At 40.3% G+C, this 25,291-nt stretch overlaps 1 protein-coding gene across 1 annotated transcript in view; it reads right to left on the reverse strand.

Moving 5' to 3' along the window:
* The window catches only part of LOC126092247 (flap endonuclease 1), a 95,016-nt gene that overhangs the window by 42,674 nt on the left and 27,051 nt on the right, over positions 1 to 25,291 (reverse strand). The window contains exons 5-6 of the mRNA XM_049907756.1: positions 24,977 to 25,180; positions 10,528 to 10,746 (exon numbers count right to left, since the gene is read on the reverse strand). Of these exons, the coding sequence (XP_049763713.1) occupies positions 10,528 to 10,746; positions 24,977 to 25,180 (423 nt within the window). The remainder of the gene's footprint in view (positions 1 to 10,527; positions 10,747 to 24,976; positions 25,181 to 25,291) is intronic.

Genomic DNA, 25,291 nt, shown 5'->3' on the forward strand with positions numbered 1-25,291 from the left:
TTTTCACCACATATCAAGGAGGGAAACTTGTTTTAATTCCATGTTCAAAATTGTTTTTTATAGTCAATTTTTTGCACCATACAATAGTTCCAACAACTTGGGAGAATTTGTGTGTGCTGCAAATTGCATAACATTGTTTCTGCATGCAATGGCTTCTTCAGGCGTGTTAATTTTTCTAGGGATATATTTTGCTCCTGCTCCTCCTCCTCCTCTTCTTCTTCTTCTTCTTCGTTTCTTCTTCATCATCCTTTATGTTGCAGATTTCTTTTAGATTTGTTGCTGAAGTGAAAGTGGGGTGAGTTGAAAGAAAGTCATCACTTTGAATGTAATCATCTGCACTACATGAAATGTTTCACATTTTCATTAATTCAGCAATTGCTGTTGCATTTTCTTGAGTTTTGATGGCCAAACAAGCATCTTGTTCTTGACCCCCAAACACCACTTTGTTGAAGCACATGGTGATAGTTTCAGGCTTTATTTCCTTTACTGCCAAGCCAATTCAAATTACTGCATCCAGGACAGAAACTGACCATGCAAGAGCAAACACACTTTTGGCTTCTTCAACACTTAAGAATAAGAAATTGTATCAGTAATCGCCTATAAGGACACCTGAATGTGTAAATAACCCTCTAGTCCATGGGTTGTGTGAGGCAGGTTTAAGCTGGAGGGTACCAAGCCAATTTCACGTTTGATAATGTTACTTTCGGGTGACAGGTTACATTGTCTAGAAAAATAGAACTTGGCGATTTCATTTCTTCGTTTTTGGCATTGAAAGAGCACAGCCAGTCTTCCATAAGACCACTCATCATCCACGCCTTTTTATTGCTTCGCCATGTGAATGGAATGTTACTGACGTTTACATTTTTGAAACAATGCAGTTGTGCTGCCTTTCCAATCGCCAGTGGCTTCTCTATTTCACCTAACACGTTTCCACACAGCAGTACAGTGAGTCTTTCCTTGGACATTTTCCTATTGGTGCACTTTTCACTTCAAATTGCTAGCAATTTTGAAGACAGCATGCAATAAAGCAGTCCCATTTCATCGGCACTGAACACATTTTTTGGGTCATAATTCAAAATGAAGTTGGACAGTATTGTCTTCCATTCTGTTGCTACACTTTCCTGCACATCCTTGGCTTCCCCACACACTTCATTCAACATGACGTTCTGCCTAGCTTTGAAACTGTCCAACCATCCTGTGGATGCCTTAAACTCCATAGTTCCAAGTTCTTTAGCAACTTTCAGAGCCTCACTCTGCAACATGGGTCCAGACAAAGGTAAGTTTTTTGCCCGCGCACTTACAGACGATTCGCACACTATTTCATTAATTTCTTTATTTCCGGTCTTCTTTGCCTTTCTTTACATCTGCCCATTCCCTTTCATCCAAATCTTATCCTTGTTTCTTAAAGTCTCATAAATTTCTGTTTGTCCACCCCTGGTAGCTGAGTGGTCAGCACGACGAAATGTCATACCTAACAGCCCGGGTTTGAATCGCGGCTGGGGCGGAGATTTTCTCCACACAGGGACTGGGTGTTGTGTTGTCCTTACCACCGTCATTTCATCCTCATCAACATGCAAGTCACTGAAGTGGCATCAACTCGAAAGACTTGCACCAGGCGACCGGTCTACCCGACAAGAGGTCCTAGCCACATGGCATTTCCATTTCTGTTTTACAGCATTTGAAACACAACATAATTTTGCACACAGAGAGTTTGTCTTTCTCACTCGCCTTGATTACATTAATCTTTTCGTTAAGTGTTAACGATACATACCGTTTATTTGACATCATGTTACTGTATCTCTTAAAGTGCTACTAGTCAACTGAAACTGGCAGAAAATAATGACCTTGCTGGGTAAAACCATTGTTTAATGGAACAATACCCACCTCTTTCACTGCACACACTGCAGCATAGTGTTGGTAGAGGTGCAACAATGTTCCTATATGCACCGATGTGCGTCAATAATGAGGAAAACAAGAGAGCTCACAAACAGAGCGCTGACGAATGAACCATTTGCTTTGATGTACTGTACTGACATTGAGCGTAACTTATACGTTGTTTCACAGATCAGCGCAGTTTTTGGTCCACACCAGTAGCACCGCACTGCGCTGAACATCTTTTCTTGGATTTGCGCTGTTTAACAGAGGTGTCCAAAGTAATGTCGTGGTGGAGTCATGAATAACTAATGAACTGTAATACAGTAGTATTGTATAGGTTTTTTCTGCGTTATACAATAAATTATTAAGTAGACTATGTGAACAAAAGTATCCGGACTCCCCCAAAAACATATGTTTATCGTATTAGGTGCATTGTGCTACCAGCTACTGCCATGTACTTCATATCAGTGACCTCAGTAGTAATTAGACCTCGTGAGAGAGCAGAATGGGGCGCCCACGGAACTCATGGATTTCAAACGTGCTCAGGTGATTCGGTGACACTTGCGCCATATGTCTGTAAGCTGAATTTCCACACTCCTAAACATTCCTAGATCCCCCGTTTCCATTGTGATAGCGAAGTGGAAATGTGAAGGGACGTGTACAGCACAAAAGCGTACAGGCCGATCTCATCTGTTGACTGACAGATACCGCCGACAGTTGAAGAGGGTCATAATGTGTAATAAGCAAACATCTATCCAGACCATCCCATAGGAGTTCCAAACTGCTTCAGAATCCACTGCAAGTACTATGACAGTAAGGTGGGACATGAGAAAACTCAGACTTCATGGTTGCGCGGCTGCTCATAAGCCACACATCACGCCGGTAAATGACTAACGATGCCTCTCTCGGTGTAAGGAGCATTGGGCAGTTGAACAGTGGAAAAATGTGTGCAGTGATGAATCACGGTACACAATGTGGCGATCCGATGGCAGGGTGTGAGTATGGCGAATGCCCGGTTAACATCATCTGCCAGTGTCTTTAGTGCCAGCAGTAAAATTTGGGGATGGTGGTGTTGTGATGTGGTCAGGTTTTTCATGGAGGGGGCTTGCACCCCTTGTTGTTTTGCATGCCACTAACACAGCAAAGGTCTACACTGATGATTTAAGCACCTTCTTGCTTCCCACCGTTGAAGAGCAATTCAGGGATGGCGACTGCATCTTTCAACACGATTGAGCACCTGTTCATAATGCACGGCCTGTGGCGGAGTGGTTACATGACAATAACAGCCCTGTAATGGACTGGCCAGCACAGAAGACGTTGGGGATGTTTTGGAACTCCAACTTCATACCAGGCCTCACCGACCAACATCGATACCTCTCCTCAGTGCAGCACTCCGTGAAAAATGGGCTGCCATTTCCCAACAAACTTCCCAGCACCTGATTTAATGTATGCCTGTGAGAGTGGAAGCTGTCATCAAGACTAAAGGTGGGCAAACACCATATTGAATTCCAGCATTACCGATGGAGGGCGTCGCAAATTTTTAAGTCATATTCAGCCAGATGTCTGGATACTTTTGATCACATAGTGTATTCTGCATTCCACTTATACAAAAAAATCAGCATACAGAAGCACACTGAATGCGTCGGGACTGAAATACTTGTACGGTTTGGGCAGATTTCCGAATTATACATGTGCCGATTTGAGCAAGTTTTACTGTATTTCTCTTTCTATTGCAATCATTATTTGGTCTCCTATCTATACAACAAAAATTACTTTCTTTTACTTCCTGGAAAATTTAGATATGTAACGTTCTACCTCATTTCCTGCATTCAGATTTTCTGCATGATTAAAATCGCCCCTCTTTCTTTATTCGGAGTATCGAAACCTACAAATAAAAATAACTGTTCTGTATTAGTCCACCCACTATATATTTCTTTACTTGCAAAATAAGGCAATCTCCTTACCAGCACTTGAACCAAATTTTTTCATCTAGTGGGTTATCTAAATACTAAATACTTAGATCTAGTCAGATGCCACTCAATGTGCTTCTTATATGTGCCCCATGAACCATTATGATACTTAGGCTCTAATAACTGTAGCATAAGTTTTTCTTGTGAACCAATATTTTCTCTTACATTTTTCCTGAAAGTCTTCCCACGATTTAAATTCCTCTGAATGAGCTGTTCTCCATTCTGCTGCATCAGCTAATAAATGTCCTAGCCCAATTTTTTTATTTTATTTTTTTAAGTAGCATCGCATTTCTGAAGCATAGATCGAGAAAATACTCTTAAGAAATATGTCAGGCGTACTTCTCCTTCTGGCTTAAACTTTGGAAATTGCTTAGCACAGCTAACTCTGCTTCCTATTTGTAATTTTTCTAATAATTTTGGTGATAATCCTATGTTAGATGTAGCTATTTTCCATCCAAGTTCATGTTCAGTGTCTTCTAATTCTTTCCACAACTTCTGGACCTCACTCTTATTACATATATACAACAATGCTCAACTATTTTCATTTAGAACTCCTGAAGTAAGCTACCTGAGGTTTCTTCTAATTTGGAAATTCTGTCTTTTTTGTGGCTAAGTCAGCTAATTTTTTAATTACTTGGAGATAGCTCCCCTAGTTTATCTGCTTGACTTTTGCTGCTTTGAGATGGTTCCCCTACTTTTTCTAATGCTTTAAGTTTATTTATAATTTCCACTAATATTGCACAAATCTTCTCTTCAGTCGGCTTATCTTCTCATGATTTATGTGCCAAGAACATAATCCAACACGGGAATAATATTAGTTGTTGACCTGGTTGCTATGGCCAACAGGTATTCCTTTTGTTGAAGATTGTGACAATCTAAATTGTTTGGGTTTAATTAAAGTCACAATCCCTTTCGTTTCAATAGTGTTGCTGCTGTTTGCACCATTACAACGTATGTGCTTATGATACAGTTCTTGATGGCTTGTTTATTTCTGTCGCCCTATGCAGCATCGGACATCTTACTGTTTTCCGTAAAATTTAAATTTTAATTTCTTGTTTAGTTTTAATTCCCTGTCATAGCTCTTATTTTATTTCCTCTTGTGTGTGTCTTTCACTTAGGACATAACATGAGGTGTTTTTCTTGTTGTGGGTTCATTTTAAGGATTGATATATTGGGAGATGCCAAGTCTTTACTCATTCCCTGTAGTAACAGTTACCTTATTTTCCAAATTTCCTGGTAACTGTCTTGTTTTCTCTTGATGTTGTGGCCTTGCTATGCAGTGCCATGAATCTGACTGCTGACTTCTTTTCCAATTGCAGAGGGGCAATGGCTACAAGAGAACTTATACATTTAAACAATTCACTATGAAATCACCTGGTTTCCATAATTCTTCTGAATTCTATTAAGTTCTCAACTCACAATACCTGATAATTAACAAAGATTTTCAGACATGCATGATGCTTCAATGCTTGATGAAATCCACAAGTCCATAATTAATTCAAGATAACACATCATAGAGTCTATATAACAACATTCATTTTTCTATCGTCCTCAACCACTGTTATCAGGCTCCTTCCTCCTTTGGAGTCCACAGCACCCCCAAAATATCACTGCAAAGTGCAAGTGACCCCTCACTAGTCAGTCCAAATTACACATCCGTTGTCGCTTTCTGCACTGTTCCTGCATTTTTCTTTCTCATATCCGCATGTAAATTCCAACAAACCCGGGCACAGTAGATGAGGAGTAGCACTGTATGAGCAGGGTTGGTGTAGTGCTGCTTGTGGGAGTGTGCAGGGACGATGTGGAGACAGGGTAGGTATGCCAAGTGCAGTTGAGTGGTTTGGGATGGAGAGGGAGGGCAGGAGGGGGGGGGGGGGAGGGGAAGAGAGCGGAAGGGAGATAAACGGAGAATGGGGAAAAAACTAGTCGGTGCACTGGTCGAATAGAAAGCTGTGTAGTACTGGAGAGAGAGCAGAGATGGGGATGGGTAGATGGAGGCCAGGGGGTCACAGAAATGTAGGATAGTTGCCTACCTGCACAATTCAGAAAAGCTGCATTGGTAGGAAGGAACTAGATGCGACAGGCTGTCAAGCAATAATTGAAGTGAAGTATTTCGTGTTGGGCAGCATGTCTCGCAACAGGGTGGTCCAGCTGCCTCTGATAGAAAAAAAAGTGTTTCCACTGTAGGGACCAAGAGAAGGAGAGGAAGTCTTCTGATGAATCCAGCACGACTGAATTTGAGCGTGGGGCGAAAGGTAAACAACTGGACCACCCAGTTGCTGAATGTTCTGCCCAACATGATAGGCTTCACTTTAATGACTGCTTGACAGCCTGCACAATCTGGATTCTTCCTACTAGCACCAGCTTTTCTGAATCGTGCAAGAACACTTTTGGCTTGTTTCAACTTTGGTGGCACCAGCTGCACCAGTATTGAGGCTAGGTGTCTCAGTAGAGTGTAAACAAACTGAATTATGAAGTGGGGAATGGAGGAAATTGGTCACTTTTGGGTGTCTATGCTATGCATAGGTTTTTGTGGGGTTTTAATGATGCTGATTATAAAAAATGTTTCAAAATAAGTATCAGGGTTTTAAGGCTTCATAGGCCCACAGCTTCTGGTAGCGTTCTCGCTTACCGCACATGGGGTCCCGGGTTTGATTACAGGCAGGGTCAAGAATTTTCCCTGCCTTGAGATGACTGGGTGTTGGTGTGTCGTCTTCATCATCATCATCATCACCACCACCACCACCACCACCACCACCACCACCATTTATTAGATTCACCTTGCTTTATTTACAATTGTATCAAATGAAGGAGTAACTCAAACAGCTTTGTTTGTATACCTGCTCTGCTTCCTGCACCTTCTGTTACAAAGTGCTAGTAGCAAAGTTGCAAACTAATGAACAGAAAGCTTTTTGTGTTTCAGTTCGCAAGGTCTGAATCTGTTGTTACAGTGAAACACATGTTCCATTGTAATCTTGCAAGTGGTAATATCTGTACATGGTATCAACAGTTTGAAGATACCGGCTATCTTTGCAAAGAGAAGAATATGGGATGATAAAGGGTGACTGGAGGCGTTGAATGAGTGACTGAGTGTTCCATGAATAGCCCCAAGAAATAAGATTGGAAGACTAGTCATGAATTAGCAATTCTAGTGATGTCTGTGTGGAGACTTACTTGTTGCTGAAACTAAACACTCTTCGCTCGTTTCAACTTGCCGACAGCAGCTACACTGGTTTTGAGGTTAGAGGTGTCAGTAGTGTGTTAACAAACTGAAGTATAAAGTGGGGAAGGGAGGAATGGTCACTTTTTGGGTGCTATGCTATGCAAAGGTTGTTGTAGGATTTTAATGATGCTGTTTACAAAAACTAGGAGTGAGGTGTTGTTGCATTTGTGGCCGTATGTGATTAGGTTGATTATATATGAGCTGCAGAGCAAAATTCATTCAATTAGGAGCACATATACAAATGAATTAAAGAAAAATATAGGCTAGCAAAACATCTGGTTTGGAAAAGCCCACGTCTACAAGACTACAATATCATGGTTTGTGTTGGCAGAATCTCAAGCTTCGTGTTGGCAGTGTCTTTTTTTAAGGAAAATAGTTGGTACAAGGAAAGGCTACAGAAATCTGGAAAGGTGAATTCTTTATTCAATATTGTTTTATTAAAAATGTCACAGCAGTGCTTTCCATTCACAACTTGTACAACAGATGATTAAATTAGCTTTTAAGGTCTTCCACTGAAATTTCTTTCAGCAAGGTTGCTCAGTAACTTCTTTTTATCCAGTCATGAACCCAAAAGTTTCTTTTTCTTTTGTCATATGCAGAGATTTCACACAAATAAGCATTAACTTGGGCACAACGCTTACAGCTGCCAAAATTTTACACAAAACTACAGTGCTCACAAAACGACGAAACTCAAGCGTACACTGGTGGCATTGTGTCACAAGAGATATAAGAAAGCATTTGCGTGCAACTCGTTTCACACAATGAGTGATACAATCCAGTATTGTCGTGCGAACCGAGATTTAGACCATTATCAAGTGTATCTGAAACTTTAAGATACACTCGATAATGGCCTAATGTAAAGACTGAAACCATTCGTGTGGACTTAATAAATTTATTAAACAACTGGAGCAGATGCTGATTCATTTCAAGAAGACACTAACAAAAGACTTGTCCTTATTGTTTGCAGTTGTTACAAGCTCTAAAGTTTACAGACTACAGTTTACGTGATAACTTAGCAAATGAAATGTTGCTGTAAGATGATTTTCTAGATTGTGTCATCTTCAATGATGTATCAACATTTCTCTTAAGTGGAAATGTGAAAACACACAATGTGCGCACCTAGGGGTCAGCAAATTCCCACGAGACTGTAAGTTGCAATGAGACTCCCGTAAATTGAATATTTTTGTGCCACATCCCGGCAGAAACTTTATGGACATTTCTTTTTGCTGAAGCAACATGGGTGCACTGCCTCACTGGCATTAAACTCAGTACGAGATTGGTTAAAAGACACTGTACGTGACCGCTAGATTGGTCACAAGAGGCCAGATGACAGTTTTGCATGGTATCCACTTTAACCTGATCTGAGGCCGTACAATTTCTACCTTTGGGAGTTCATAAAGGATCATGTGTATGTGCCTCTGCTAGCAGCTCATCTACATGATTTAAGAAACAGGATTGAAGCAATTGTTGCAACAATTACTCCAGACAAGATTTGGGAAGAACTCATCTATTGACTCAATGTATGCTGTGGGATGGATGGTGCTCACATTGAACACTTAAAAGAAAAACTGGTCAATTTGCTCTTTCATTTGATGTACTATTTATAATTGCAAGTTGAATATAATAAATGCTACAAAGTATTAAAAACCTAATATTCATTTTAAAACACCCGATAATACTCTCCTATAGCATAATAAGTGAAAGTCTTCAGGTCAAGACAATGAGAGTTATTGAGTGCACAGAAGGCAAATCTGAGATTTTCAACTAACTCATCTACATAGTTGGACCACCCAGGAACTTCACACTAGAGGTACTTTTGGTACCTGTACATCATTTTGATTTGTTTGCAAGAAAGGCCTGGAATCCCATTTCTCACTCCCCTTAAAGAAGAGCAGAAGTTAAGGCCCGATAACAAGATGGAACTAGAAATGCTTTGTTGCAACAAAAGGCAACAATGAGTCAAGTGGAATGTGAACCTAGAATAGAATGCCTGGTCCATCACTGAGATAAATGGGAAGATAAGAGAACATGGACCATTATAATGTGCATAAATTCAACAGACAGCCAGATGATAACAGGCTCGGCTGTTGAAGTATTCAGCAAATCACTCATGAGAAAATTATGTCTCAGAACATTTTGTACACATACAGAGTGATTCACAAAGATATGCAAATATTTTAGTATGTTATTCTACAAGTAAAACTAAAGAAGAAAGTTCATATAAACATAGGTCCACAAATGTTTAGCTATGGAGTTACAGTTAATAAAAGATTTTGCCTGAAATTTAGTAACTTTGCTAATATGGAGCCATCACAGAACTATACGAGGTTAAAGTAAAGCACAATTTCCATTAATTTTGTTGTTATTGATCTGATGAATCTAATAAAACATGTCCCAGACACATATCTGCAATAGCTTTCCAGAACATCCAGAGAGGCAAAGACGTAGTTTCATAAAAAATTTTAATTTATTAACTACTTGGCCCAATTTGTTTTTTAAATTCCAGATAATTGCACAAAGTTTTTAACAGAAGTTGTAGAGAATTTAATTTTGGAAAAAGGTAATAACGTTAACTGAGACTGTATGAATGTGTCAGATAATTTGCTTTTATTATTACATATTACAACAGTTACTAAGTGGTTTCATTTAAATACACTGGTTTTATTATGTTCTTTCACTGAACAATATGGAAAATCAACTCACTTCAAGGATAGGAAACGAAAAACAACTCAATGAAGGTTGCCAACAATGACAAACATATCTACATTCTTAATGAAAAGTAAACAAATTTACTTGTATAATAATCTTTGCTTCTCTGGATGTTCTGGTAAACTACTGCAGATACACATCTGGGACATGTGTTATTAGATTCACCACACCAACAACAGCAAACTAAGTGGAAATCGTGTTTTACTTTAACCTCGTACATTTCTACGCGCTAAATTTCAGGCAAAATCTTTTATTAGCCATAACTAAACATTTGTAGACCTAAGTTTATATGACCCTTTTTTTTAATTTTACTTTTAGAATAACATATTAAAATATTCGCATATCTCCGTGAGTCACCCTGTACACGCCGAGGGGGACGAGGGGGGAAATCATAAATCACATACATATCATCTAGTTTGTTTTTAGTGACTCCTGCTAGCAACATTATTATAAGTATTAACAGTAACAATACAATTGAGCAACTTCTTTCTATTGACCATTCAACCACTACAGATCGTAAGTGTGCACTTTGTATACAAAGACATTAAAAGATGGAAAACACCTTTAAGTAAGATCATCTCAAAGGACACATGTGTAAAAATAACAGCAACATGGATTGCTCCACTATACAAATGACACTGCTATTGCTGCAAGAGGTATGAATGGCAGCAAATCTTCAGATACCTGAACAACACTGGTTTAACAATGGGGGAAAAAAAAAAGAGGTTACTGAAAAACAGAGTGCCTTACCTCAATAGTTTCTGGATCAGCAACATCTGGTTCTAAAAACAGTTGCCTTGCTTCCTTATACATCCACCCTTCTGGTGGTGGGTACTTCTTTGTATCAATATTCTCAAGAATTTTTTCCAAACTGTGATGCTGCTTTATAAGGTCGATGGCACGTTTGGGGCCAATGCCTTTGATACTGTCACAGTAATCACATCCCAACAAGATGCACAGGTCAATAAACTGCAAAACAATGTCCATATTCATGTGTCATGTAAATGTAGATCATAACAGTTTAAATATTTTACAAACTAATAAGTCTAAGTATTAAGCCATGTGAATACAACTGAATAAGTAGCCAATACTCATCCAGTTTCCCTGCCTCTTCCTACAACTGTTGATTTCAAGTCCATAATCAACCAATTTTTACTGAAGAAACATAGCACCTATATTCTTACCTGGACAAACACATGCTAGCTAGTGTGCACATCACCCATCCTTCCATAAGTGTATTGAGATAACAAAAGCATAAGTATAAGAGAAATTTTTCCACTGTCTCCGATGTTCACATATAGTAATGATTATTGGCTTACTGTAGAAATGTCAGAATGGGATCATGAAAACAGTTTTATTCTGACAACAGTTATGAAGAAAAAATGTCTCACTGAATAATTCATGCACAACCAGTAAATGTTCAGAAACACAATTCAACTGTCCTCAACGACATTACTGCTTTCTAGTTTACTTATCCCCTAATGGCAAGTTCAACAGCCCAATAATGAGTGTGGTTGAACCAAGATGATAATTACGAAGGTTGGAACTTTGAAATAGTAGCAACTATTTATTGACAACCGATACAAAAGAGTTACATGTTGTCCTTCAAAGTAGTCATCAGCATAGCGTAGAACCTGCTGCCAGCGATGAGGAAGGCGTAGTATACCATTAGCAGAGCCTGTTATGTTGATGGTGTGAATGGAGCGGTCTACTGCATGTTGACTCTCTGGAACAGTTCTGAAGCGAATGCCACAAAGTGGTTGCTTCACCTTCGAAATCAAATCAAAGTCACAAGGACTTAAGTCCGGGGAGTATGGTGGATAGTACAGTACTTCCCAGTCCCACTGACCGAACAGAGCAGCCACAGTTTGCGCAGTATGCACCCGCCCATTGTCGTGCAAAATAACGGGTGTGTTGCACAGAAAGTGTTGCTGCTTCTTTCGCAAAGCTGGTCGCAGCTGGTGCTCCAAAAATCGAACAGTAATACTGTGCATTGACGGTTGCTGTGGAGAAACATAATGCATCAGGATAATACCATCACAGTCGTACAAGAGAATCACCATAACTTTAGACTGCTCCATTCACACCATCAACAGAACAGGCTCTGCTAAGGGTATACTACACCTTCCACATGACTGGCAACAGGTTCTACACAATGCTGGTGACTACTTTGAAGGACAGTAACAGGTGGAAACATGCAACTCTTTTGTATCGGTTGTGAATAAATAGTTGCCACTATTTAAGTTCCAACCCTCGTATTAAAGTCAGCTAGATACAACCGAAAAGTCAAAAATTTTTCTAATTTTATTGTCTAAAAGTTAATACCATCAGATTTACTTCTGCTGTAGAAAAAATAATGAATTTTGATAGAAATAATATGCAAATAAATGTTGTAGAAGATAGATGGGATTCCTTTGATTTATTAATCACATCATCATTTATTGCAGACTATAACATAGCGAGACACAACAATGGCAGAAAATGCAAAGGGAACTGTAAGTGGAGTCTCAAGATAAGGTAATTCGTCAGCCACACAACAATTATCGTAATAACAAACAGAAATTTACAAATAAAGTGGAAGCTAAGACTAAGTCAAACATCCCAGCTGTCTGTCTGGCATATGCAAGTGACACTGCAATCTTCTCTGGTGAGTCGGAAACTGCAAACGAAAGAACTGAACAGTTCCAAAGGGTAACAAAAACGATAAACCTACAAATCTCGTATGATAAAGCTATTTATGTCACTCAAAGATTCCTCCATACACTATGAAGTTGGGAGAGAGTTTAAGAGAAAAAGTTCATAATTTCAGTACTATTCAAAAATGTGAAATTTGCTTTTATGTGAGTCACGGTGGTAATTTTAAAAGCAATGGATGCTGTGTGTGTGTGTGTGTGTGTGTGTGTGTGTGTGTGTGTGTGTGTGTGTGTGTGTGCATGAGCGTACAAATTTTTAAAGAAGATCCTACCTCTAGCCTAACACAGGGAGAAGGTTGAAGCTGACTAGGGTATAATTTTAAACACATTCTTACAACTTATTGATACAAAAAGGACAAAAAAATCTTCTTCAAAATAAAGAACTGGTTCATCAAAAGAGGAAAATCAGAAGAATAGAGAGCTCCACACATCTAGGGGAAATAACAGAAGAAAGTATGGGAGACAGTCATCATTTAAAGAGTACATGACAAAAATTTGAATCTGTATCTGCTAAGTGCTGCAATAGTAAGAAAGTGTTATAAAGGTCTAATTTAAAATATGTAGCTACAATTAACAAATTAGACTGCTTGATTTGGTAGAAACAATAGACATGATTGGAGAGGTACGGATGACATTAAAAACAAGTGATAGAGATGCTCCAAAACTCTTTCATCCAAATATGAATGGTTGGAAGAACTGGCTTAGATCTACCAAATATCTGCATTAGAAGACTTGAGTGACAGCTGATAAAGATTCATGGATTAAACAAGAAAAAGTAAAGAAAACGAAAGTAAAGAGAAGATCATAGTTTTATGGTTATTCATGAAGACTGGATGATGCACGACTAATAATAAAATTAAAAGCTTCTTCAACAAACAGAAAATGAAGCTAAAATGATTCTGGGAAGTGAGAACCAATCTTTTTAATTTAGGACTGGAGGAAGAAGACTTATTGAGCAGAAATAAAACAATGGAAAGTCCAGGATGGAATAACAACATGAAAATGACAGATTGCTACTCACACCATACAGTGTCGAGTCATAGATAGGCACAACAAGAAAAACTGCTGCAAATATTCCGCTTTTGGACTATGTCCTCCATCACGAGTAGAAACACACACACACACACACACACACACACACACACACACAAATATCCATGCAAGCACAACTCGCACATACACGACCATTGTCTCTGGCCACCGAGGACAGACTGTAAGCAACTCAGCACGATAGAAGAAGCAGTCTGGGTGGTGAAGATAAGGAGAAGACTGGGGCAGGGAGGGGGAAGGATAATAGGGTACGGGTGGGGAACAGTAAAGAACAGCTTGTGGGAACACGCAGGAACATAGTTGGGACAGGGTAGGGCAGCTAGACAAAGTCAGGAGGTTACACGGGGGAAGAGGAAGGAGGAAAGAAATGGAGGGGACAAAAGACTGTGGGTGTGTTGGTAGAATAGAAGCCTGCAGAGCACTGGAATGGGAGCAGGGATAGAGATAGGTGGGCGACAGGCAGAGACTACCGAAGGATTCACTGGGTGCATCACAGATTGCCCTGCCTTTGATGGGATAGGTGACGCTTGTGACTGGACTGGGGTAAGTGGTGGTGGGAAGATGTATGGGATCAGTCTTTGTGTGTGTGTGTGTGTGTGTGTGTGTGTGTGTGTGTGTGTGTGTATGTGTGTGTCTACTGCTGACAAAGGCCTTAATAGCCGAAAGCTAAAATTGTGTGATTCTTTATATTTTGCCTATAGCGACTCAGCATCTCAGAAAAACTATGATCATCTTAAGAGTATACGTAAGGAGGAAGAATGAGCAATGAAGGAGAATGCAAGCCAGATTGGAGTAAATTGTGATGCTCATTTAAGAAAAGTCAGTGTAGCGAATACATCATCATCATCATCATCATCATCATTTAAGACTGATTATGCCTTTCAGCGTTCAGTCTGGGGCGTAGCCCCCCTTATACAGTTCCTCCATGATCCCCTATTCAGTGCTAACATTGGTGCCTCTTCTGATGTTAAACCCATTACTTCAAAATCATTCTTAACCGAATCCAGGTACCTTCTCCTCGGTCTGCCCCGACTCCTCCTACCCTCTACTGCTGAATCCATGAGTCTCTTGGGTAACCTTGCTTCTCCCATGCGCGTAACACGACACCACCATCTAAGCCTGTTCGCCCTGACGGCTGCATCTATAGAGTTCATTCCCAGTTTTTCTTTCATTTCCTCATTGTGGACACCCTCCTGCCATTGTTCCCATCTACTAGTACCTGCAATCATCCTAGCTACTTTCATATCCGTAACCTCAACCTTGTTGATAAGGTAACCTGAATCCACCCAGCTTTCGCTCCCATACAACAAAGTTGGTCGAAAGGTTGAACGGTGCACAGATATCTTAGTCTTGGTACTGACTTCCTTCTTGCAGAAGAGAGTAGATCGTAGCTGAGCGCTCACTGCATTAGCTTTGCTACACCTCGCTTCCAGTTCTTTCACTATGTTGCCATCCTGTGAGAATATGCATCCTAAGTACTTGAAACCGTCCACCTGTTCTAACTTTGTTCCTCCTATTTGGCACTCAATCCGTTTATATTTCTTTCCCACTGACATTACTTTCGTTTTGGAGATGCTAATTTTCATACCATAGTCCTTACATTTCTGATCTAGCTCTGAAATATTACTTTGCAAACTTTCAATCGACTCTGCCATCACAACTAAGTCATCCGCATATGCAAGACTGCTTATTTTGTGTTCACATATCTTAATCTCACCCAGCCAGTCCATTGTTTTCAACATATGACCCATAAATAATATGAACAACAGTGGAGACAGGTTGCAGCCTTGTCTTACCCCTGAAACTACTCTGAACCATGAACTCAATTTACCGTCAACTCTAACTGCTGCCTGACTATCCATGTAAAGACCTTTAATTGCTTGCAAAAGTTTGCCTCCTATTCCATAATCTTGTAGAACAGACAATAACTTCCTCCTAGGAACCCAGTCATATGCCTTTTCTAGATCTATAAAGCATAGATACAATTCCCTGTTCCACTCATAACACTTCTCCATTATTTGCCGTAAGCTAAAGATCTGGTCCTGACAACCTCTAAGAGGCCTAAACCCACAATGATTTTCATCCAATTGGTCCTCAACTAATACTCGCACTTTCCTTTCAACAATACCTGAGAAGATTTTACCCACAATGCTGATTAAAGAGATACCTCTGTAGTTGTTACAATCTTTTCTGTTTCCATGTTTAAAGATTGGTGTGATTACTGCTTTTGTCCAGTCTGATGGAACCTGTCCCGACTCCCAGGCCATTTCAATTATCCTGTGTAGCCATTTAAGATCTGACATTCCACTGTATTTGATGAGTTCCGACTTAATTTCATCCACCCCAGCCGCTTTATTGCACTGCAATCTATTGACCATTTTTTCCACTTCCTCAAATGTGATCCTATTTCCATCATCATTCCTATCCCATTCTACCTCGAAATCTGAAACATTACTGATCGCATTTTCACCTACATTGAGCAACTCTTCAAAATATTCCCTCCATCTGCCCAAGGCATCCACAGGATTCACCAGCAGTTTTCCTGACCTGTCCAAAATACTTGTCATTTCCTTCTTACCTCCCTTTCGAAGACTGCTAATTACACTCCAGAATGGTTTTCCAGCAGCTTGACCCATAGTCTCCAACCTGTTTCCAAAGTCTTCCCACGATTTCTTCTTGGATGCTGCAATTATCTGTTTGGCTTTGTTTCTTTCTTCAACATAACTTTCTCTGTCTACCTGGGTTCTGGTATGTAGCCATTTTTGATACGCCTTCTTTTTCCTTTTACAGGCTACCTTGACTGTTATCATTCCACCAAGCTGTTTGCTTCATCCTACTTTTACACACTACTGTTCCAAGACATTCTTTAGGCACTTCTAGTACTGTGTCCCTGTACCTTGTCCATTCCTTTTCCAATGACTGTAATTGACTACATTCAACTAACTGGTACCTTTCTGAGATCGCTGTTATGTACTTGTGCCTGATTTCCTTATCCTGAAGTTTCTCCACTCTTATCCTCCTACATATGGACCTGACCTCCTGCATTTTCGGCCTCACAATCCCAATTTCTCTGCAGCTTAAATCCTAATTTTCTTGCTAGAGACTGTCAAATCTATCCACATCAGTCGTTCGTTTACATACCTTATTGCAACTACGCTGGGTTCCATTTCTTTCCTGATGTAAAGCCCTACACCCCATTGTGCTATTCCTGCTTTGACTCCTGACAGGTAGACCTTGTATTCTCCCACTTCCTCTTCTTTCTCACCCCTTACCCGAATGTCACAAACAGCTAAAACGTCCAGCCCCATCTTACTTGCAGCCTCTGCCAGCTCTACCTTCTTCCCAGAGTAGCCCCCATTGATATTAATAGCTCCCCATCTCATTACCATTTGTTTGCCAAGTCGTATCTTAGGAGTCCCTGGTTTGTCAGTTAGAGGTGGGACTCCGTCACCTCCAAAGGTCCGAGGCATTTTGCTCTGATTGTTGCCAGCATCATATTTAAAGTACCAGGGAAGCAGGTTGCTAGCCTTACTTGCCCCGAGTCCCATTGGGTTTTACCCCTAACGGCTGAGGTACTAACCGGTGGATTTGGTAGTCTTTGCCGTATGAGCACAAAGGTGACCACGACTCAGGATATGTCCGAGATGCCCAGCCTTATTCCAAAGTAACTGGTATCCCGACTGTCGGGACCACTTACTTGGCCACTCATACGTTGCCCGTGGTTCATGAACTAGGACATGACTGCAGGAACCCACACCATGAATACTCAGATAAATTAATAAATAGCAGGATAGTAGGGCTTGAACAAAATAGGTAGACATAGTGTCTATCATGAGTTGAATAATATGTGTATACACAGTATCTACTAAGATTGTAGAAGCTGAAAAGTAGAGGAGGACTCTAGGGTATTAAATGAAGTGCTAAGACATGAGAGTGAAGTGTAAAATAGATTTTTATTTTACCAGGAAATATTTAATTATAGTGTACATTAAGATGTATAATAGGGCAACAAACCATGAGGCCTACTCATACAGGATAAGGGGGACGTACCCGCCATTTGCTAAGGATATAAGGCAGGCCTACCTACATAGAGAGAGGATGACCTGTGGCTTGATGAACAGCGATGTATTACAAAGGGGCGTACCTACCAGAATGGAGGGAGGAAGTGAACTCATAGGGTCAACCCACATGTAAGGTATAGGTACTGATCCTATGGGAGAAGGACAGTATCTGACAGAAGTCACACATGTAATAGGAATTATTCTGTTAAGTTTGAATTCTATATATCACTAGCATTATTATGTTTTATGTGAATTTACAAGTGTCGAAAAGAACACTTTCATTGGCCCAGAGTTCCTCCACACTACAAACTACTATAAATAATTATACTAGCACGTACTAAGGAAAAAATAGTACAAGGAATTAGAACAAAAAATAAAGTACTCAAGTGTCATGAACACCTGGAGCTTAGGATTGGAAACTAAAGGTTTAATCCTCACGATTCCTATATATAAGAAAACGAACTCCAACATTGATTGAAATGTTCACGTTTTATAATTAAAGTAAAATGAAAAATATGGACTAGCTAAATAATAAAAAAAGGGGTTTCACAGTTATGAAAAGAACAAGGTATACTGTTGAAATACAAATTGTTATTACACGTGGTATAAATGTACATAATGACTGTATGGTCCGCAGTTCGTGGTCTTGCAGTAGCATTCTTGTTTCCCACACATGGGGTCCCGGATTCAATTCCCGGTTGGGTCAGGGATTTTTCCTGCCTCAAGATGGCTGAGTGTTGTTGTGTCATCATCATCATCATCATCATCATCATCATCATCATTACAGTCAGAGGAAGACAATGGCAAACCTCCTCCACTAGAACCTTGCCTAGTACAGTGATGCGGGTCTCCCGCGTCATCCCCTACGCTGCTTGGAGTATGGGACATCATCATCATCATCATCATCATCATCATCATCATCATCATCAATGACTGTGTATAGTATATCGCGTGTTCGATCTGGGGGGGGGGGGGGGGATATGTAGTGCTTCAAGAATTTCTTCCTAAATTCTAGAACCACCTGGCCTTCCTCCGTCTCAAACACACGATATTTTAAATAGAAGTGTGAGAGAGACGAATCCAACCTACTGCACTTTATATGTTTGTGTGTGCAGGTCTAAAAACAGTCACGAGCAAAATGTGGACACGGCGGCCGAACGGCGGCTGACGAATACTTGCTGTATGACCCATAGAATTTCAGTGTATGAGTAGAGAAGAACAAGGAGTATTTATGTATTATTCTGTGCTTTTAGTGACTGTGATGATTTTTAAGGACAAATGAAGAAATGAGGTTAGACTTTCAAGTAATTCATGAGTTGGACTTGCTAGAAGCAAGAAAAGTTCATAAATTATGGTTGACTTGCAAACTTTCGAATATTTATGTGAGAAATAGTGAATTTGTTCTTTGTGGAAGTTGAAATATGCCAAAATTAAACTAAAAGTATTTTGCGAGTATCCACTTATTTCATGAGGGGGGGGGGGGGGGGGGGGAAGAGAGAGAGAGGGGGGGGGGGTAAATTCCCTTATCAGCTTTATTCTTCAGAGAAGAAGTTTTTGGAGATCGACTATACAGAGAGGAAGATCGGCTGTGCATACCAAGTAAGTCAACTGATGTGAGAACAGTGTGAAGTTGGCAAATCAGCTCCACATCTATTCTTGTCGTCTAAAGTGTTAGAAGGTTGTCATAGGATGATGCCATGTGGGTGCCCATTACCACACCACAGATCTGTTTGTAGGGGATGCATTCAATTGAGAAGTAACTGTGGGCGAGGATGTAGTTGGTTGTGGTAATCAGGATGGAGGTTGTAGGTTTAGAATCAGCTGGGTGTTTGGGAAGGTAGTGTTCAATAGCAGCAAGGCCATGGGCATTAGGGATGTTAGTGTAATGGGAGATGGCATCAACAGAGATGAGCAAGGTGCTGTGCTATGCTGTGAAGGAATAGGAACTGTGGAAAGTCAGTGGAGGAAATGATTGGAGTCCTTTATACAGGAGGATAGGTTACAGGTAATAGGCTGAAGATGTTGGTCTATGAGAGCAGAGATTCTCTCAGTGGGATCACAGTAACTGGACACAATGGGGGGTTCTGGCTGGTTGGGTTTATGGGCTTTAGGAAGCATTTAGAAGGTAGGAGTGCAGGAAGTAGTAGGCATGAAGGGAAATATAGACTCTGGTGAGAGATTCTGGGATGTGCCGAAGGATCTGAGAAGAGACTAAAAATCCTGTTGGATTTCTGGAATAGGGTCACTGTGGCAGGTTTTGTAGATTGACAAATCTGACAACTGATGGAGTGCATCCACAAGGTAATCCCTGCAGTTCAAAACTGCAGTGGTGGAGTCTAAGTCTGGATCACTTTTTAGGTGGTGGATTGAAGTTCTTTTTGTAGTTGTATGGTGAGTTTCCATGCTGAGGGATTTAGCAAAAGATGGTGAGGCACAGTTTGAGGTTAAGAAATTCTGTAATGTTAACAGGGGGTGATTTGAGTGTAGTGGGATGGATCACAGCTAGATGGAGAAGTGAACGAGTCAGGCAGCATTCAACATTGGTTTTGGGTTGAGTCTGATTGGTAGAGTTGGTGGAGAAAAAGTATTTCCACTGCAGGGCCCATGAGAAGGAGAAAAGGTCTTTACACTGCAGGGTCCAAGAGAAGGAGAAAAGGTCTTAAACAAGTAAGTCTGATTTAATTTGGGAGTGGGTAGACAGCAAGGCCTTTGAAAGAGACTAATACTTCCGTGAGACAAAGGCCTTTGGAGGAATGGTTCATGACTGTGTTTTGGGTCTGTTTGGGTTCTGGATTCTGTATGATGGTGGGAGGGAGATTCTGTGGATGTGGTAAATGTAGTAGGTTTTGTCAGGTATGAGGGGATATGGAGGGGAGGGGTTGGAGGTTGTTGTTTAGGTGATGGATAGTGTTAGTCCCAAGTGGAAGTAGGTGGTGAATAGGTTGGAAAGATTTATGACGTAGTGTTGTACATGCTGCTTAAGCTCTTGGAGAGCAAGAGTTTCAGTGTGTGAGATAGGAACTGGGAATGTAGAATTGCAAAACAGAAGAATTTGACAGACGGACAGGAGGTACTGCAAGGAGGTTTGGGCCTGATTTTCATTGTTTTGTAGCACTAAGTTGGTGAGGGAGAAGGTCATTGTGAAATGAGGGGTTGCAGCCGGATATGGTTAATTTGTGGGTAAGGCTGTTGAGGGGGTTCAAAGAGCCAGGCAATAACATAGGAATAGGATGTGTGATTGGGTTCTAACTACAGATAACGAAACTTCTATATTGGTGCAGATGGAAGGAGAACGGATCCATGGTGGAGAATAAACATGCATAAAAATAAGTAAATTACCTAAAAAATTAAAAACTCACAAAAAATTCAAAATATGTAGAAAAATTGACAAAAAGAACGGAATGACTGAAGTATGGGGAAAGAAGGTGAAACACGATGGAGCAGGGCTAACAATAAAGGCAAAAACAAACTCAAATTTACGTGAAAACACAATGTGATAAAAAAATGTGGGACGCATGTCAGTGAGGTGATATGTATAAGGAAGAGAGACACCAGATGTGACTGTATTACGGTCAGTATGTGCATACTGGAATAAGAGAAGAGAAAAATGGGGGGGAGTTGGGTGGTTGGCAGGACAAGGACAGGAAGGTAAAAAACATGCTAAAATATGCATCACGAAGATACAGGATTAATTGTGTCAGTGGGAGTGATGTGGGATATAAGATGCTGCATCAACTATCAGCATGGTCATGTAGCCATGTGTTGCGAGCGGACAAGAGGATTACGGTGTCTCATCTAACTCTAAACTATTGTATACAGTTTTTTTACCCTGTGTACAAAGTGTTCATGACTAAAGTGGAAATATCAAAATGCTGTAGAAAGAGAAGCACCATTCAGAATGACACCAAATTTGAAGAGCATATTATTAACGCCCACCAGACACGAGGCACATTGTGTTCCTCTGTTTGCATCAAGACACCCACTATGATCGACTCCATGAAGGATTGTGTGCTGCTTGTAAAGCTCTTTTACTAGAACGGTGACTGTGTGCCAGTAGCCCTTGCAGAAGTTCCAAACACTCAAGCGCATGAGAAAAGGCATTGGTCTAATGTCTGCTAAGTGCCTGGAGAAATGATTACAGAATTTGAAAAGAAAGGTTTTTTTGAAGTGCAGTGTGGCAGTGGAAATCAGTTGATCCGTCATCCATCAAAGATGTGGCCACAGCATTGCAGTTGGGGTCAAGTGATTGTGTGTAAACATGCTGTGCATGGGGGACTGCCCGAACAATGGACATGCCTGAAAGCATGGTACAAAAAATCCTATGAAACATATAGACACAGCCCATTTCCATCCCCAAGGACATATCAATATGCATAACTGCAGAACATGGGCAAAACTAAATTCACATGCACATCAACCAGCACCACTTCAATCTGAAAAGAGGACTGTGTGGTGTCGGTTGATTGCAAAATTTATTGTAGGGCTGTAGTTTTTTGAGGAGATAAGTCCTGTAGGCCCTGTTGATCACTGGTAAATGTCATGTGAGTCTTTTGCACACTAACATCATTCCAAGCACATTGCACAGACAGTGAAGTGGCTGCTGCAGAGGTATTTCGAAAATGCTAGAAAACAGCCTGGTCACCCAAACCACCTGATCTTAATCTGTGTGACTTTTGGTTGTGGGTCAGCCAAAAGAAGTAATCTTCTGTGCCCCAATTACAGACGTACCTGAACTGAAGGCTTGCTATGTGCACCACATTCGGAACATGACCTCCAAGATACTCTGATCTCTTGTGGTACATAGTGTTTCTCAATTTCAACTATTTCAACTTGTGTCAGAAAACAGTGCATATCATATTGGACACACAGAATGAAATTTTTACTCTGCAGTAGACTGTGTGCTGATAAGAAACTTCCTGGCAGATTAAAACTATGTGTGGACTGAGACTCGAACTTGGGACCTTTGCCTTTTGCGGGCACACAGTTTTAATCTACCAGGAAGATTCATACTGGCACACACTCTGCTGCAGAGTGAAAATTTCATTTTAGATAAAAAACATCCCTCGGGTTGTGGCAAAGCCATGTCTCCGCAATATCCTTTCCTGCAGGAGTGCTAGTTCTGCAAGTTTTGCAGGAGAGCTTCTGTGAAGTTTGGAAGGTATCAGATGAGGTACTGGCGGAAGTAAAGCTGTGAGGACAGGTCGTGAGTCGTTCTTGGGTAGCTCAGACAGTAGAGCACTTGCTCACAGAAGGTAAAGATCTAAATCTACATCTACATGGTTACTCTGTAATTCACACTTAAGTGCCTGGCAGAGGGTTCATCAAACCATTTTCATACTACTACTCTACCATTCCCGTGAGGAAAAAAGGAACACCTAAATCTTTCCGTTCGAGCTCTGATTTCTCTTATTTTATTATGATTATCATTTCTCCCTACGTAGGTGGGTGTCAACAAAATATTTTCACATTCAGAAGAGAAAGTTGGTGATTGAAATTTCATGAATACATCTTGCCGCAAAGAAAACTGCCTTTGTTTCAGTGACTGCCACCCCAACTCCCATATCATATCAATGACACTCTCACCCCTATTGCACGATAACACGAAACATGCTGCCCTTCTTTGGACTTTTTCGATGTCCTCCGTCAATCCTACCTGGTAAGGATCCCACACCATGCAGCAATATTCCAGCAGAGGACAGACAAGTGTAATGTAGGCTGTCTCTTTAGAGGTTTGTTGCATCTTCTAAGTGTTCTGCCAACAAAGCACAGTCTGTTTTGCCTTCCCCACAGTATTATCTATGTAGTCTCCCCAATTTAAGTTGCTCGTAATTGTAATTTCTAGGTATTTAGTCGAATTGACAGCCCTTAGATTTGTGCGATTTATCATATACCCAAGATCCCAAGTTTCAAGTCTTGGTCTGCACACAGTTTTAATCTCCCAGGAAGTTTCATATTGAACATGTCTTGGGCCAATCTCATGACACTTAGAAATTGATGCCAGCGTGCTTTTTATGCAGTTTCTGGCCCCAGGGCAATTAAAAATCCGATATGGCACAATCTTGCTGTGGTAGATGAGTTTACCTAACAAACAGTGCCACAACTGTTGACTGCTGAATTTTTACAGTCATGCACATTGAACAATACGGATGGTGTACTGTGCAAATCAAAGCATATGCATCATACTGTGATTCATCTGTCATTTGTAGCCAACCCCATTTATGTTATGACGCTCACACTGTCACCTAATGGCAGAAGTCTGTTAAATTTTTGTTGCTACATGATGTTTCCCCACATGACAATAATATGATGTTCAAATTTGTCTTCAATCTGAGAACTGTTTCTCTTTCTAAAATGTTTCAAAACTGGAACTTTAATTATGGACAACCTGTATAAGGGTAGATGGTGAAAACAGGAAATGGTGCAAAATACTGTGAAGAGTGTCAAAGGAGGAAGAACCCAAGTTAATTTATAATGGAAAAAAAAGATACATTTCTAGGTACGTAATGAGACCAACAACTTCCCGACTATACAACAATACCTTGTGCTGTAGGTATTATGTCATGTTCATCAGTACAATAATAAATTGTAAGAGAGAATGAAAAAGTTTGCTTAATGCCAGTGATATTTTCATTTGTAATTACCTTTGCTTTGTAGATGGTGTTAGCTGGTACATTGTTTCACTTGTAGCAATTTAAGCTGCGTTATTATGTCCCTACCTAACCCCAACTCAGAAGTCGTGATATTTAAAAAACAGCCAAATATTTGTGGCAACCATTATAAATATTATTGCTGCTTGCTTTGCTCCCAGCAATTACAGTTGTACTATTAAGTCCCAACCTAAATACACACTCGGAGATCGTGACACATTCATTAAAACAAAAATGTCAAAATAATTGATACCCAAGATTATAACAGTGAGCAAATCTCATTCACTACCGTTTACTATCACTTGATTGGCTATGACCAACAATAATGAATTGCCGATAGCAGTATGCTATGGAAAGTTGCTACCACCATAAATGCTTTAGCCGAGACTGTCCTGCAAACAAATACTTTGACCTATAACAAACATTTTGCACATACTGTTTGTTCCTTTTACAAATTACATTCTCCAAAACTTAAACATATCATATGACTAAATTTTTCTGCTAGCAAACATGGAGGATCTCCATTGTTAAGGGATTGAGCTTCAATCCCCCTCTAACAACACAACTGTTGGTTACAGAAATGTTACCACCTTCTCAAAGACCGAGTAGTTCTGTGTGCAAGTTATTACCAACAACAAACCAATTTATTAAAAACAGATGCAAAACAAATGTCTAATGGAGAAGTGAAGAACATCTCTCAAGAGTTTTAAATGATATGCTACTGACTATCAGCTGATGGAATACATACCTCATCCCGTGAGAGTTCCAAGCCTTCCAAAACTTTGTTTAAATGAATCTCCTGAATTGGCATTTTCCGTGCTTCACTGAAGGTCATCCGTCGTAATAAAATGTTTGATCCAAATGTCAAAGCATCCATGTCTTCAGTTGCTGTCGCATACACTTTACCTGCTTTCACAAGGGCTGCACACTGTGCTTCAGCTTCACAAGGTGCCTAAAACCCAACCCAGTGACTAAGAGGAGAATATGAGAATATATTCTTGCATATGCAAAACACCAGTTTACTAACAGTTCATGATAAATAGCTAGATACTATAGATGAACA

Source organism: Schistocerca cancellata, chromosome 7 (genome assembly GCF_023864275.1).
Source record: "Schistocerca cancellata isolate TAMUIC-IGC-003103 chromosome 7, iqSchCanc2.1, whole genome shotgun sequence".
In the NCBI taxonomy this organism is placed as follows: domain Eukaryota; kingdom Metazoa; phylum Arthropoda; class Insecta; order Orthoptera; family Acrididae; genus Schistocerca; species Schistocerca cancellata.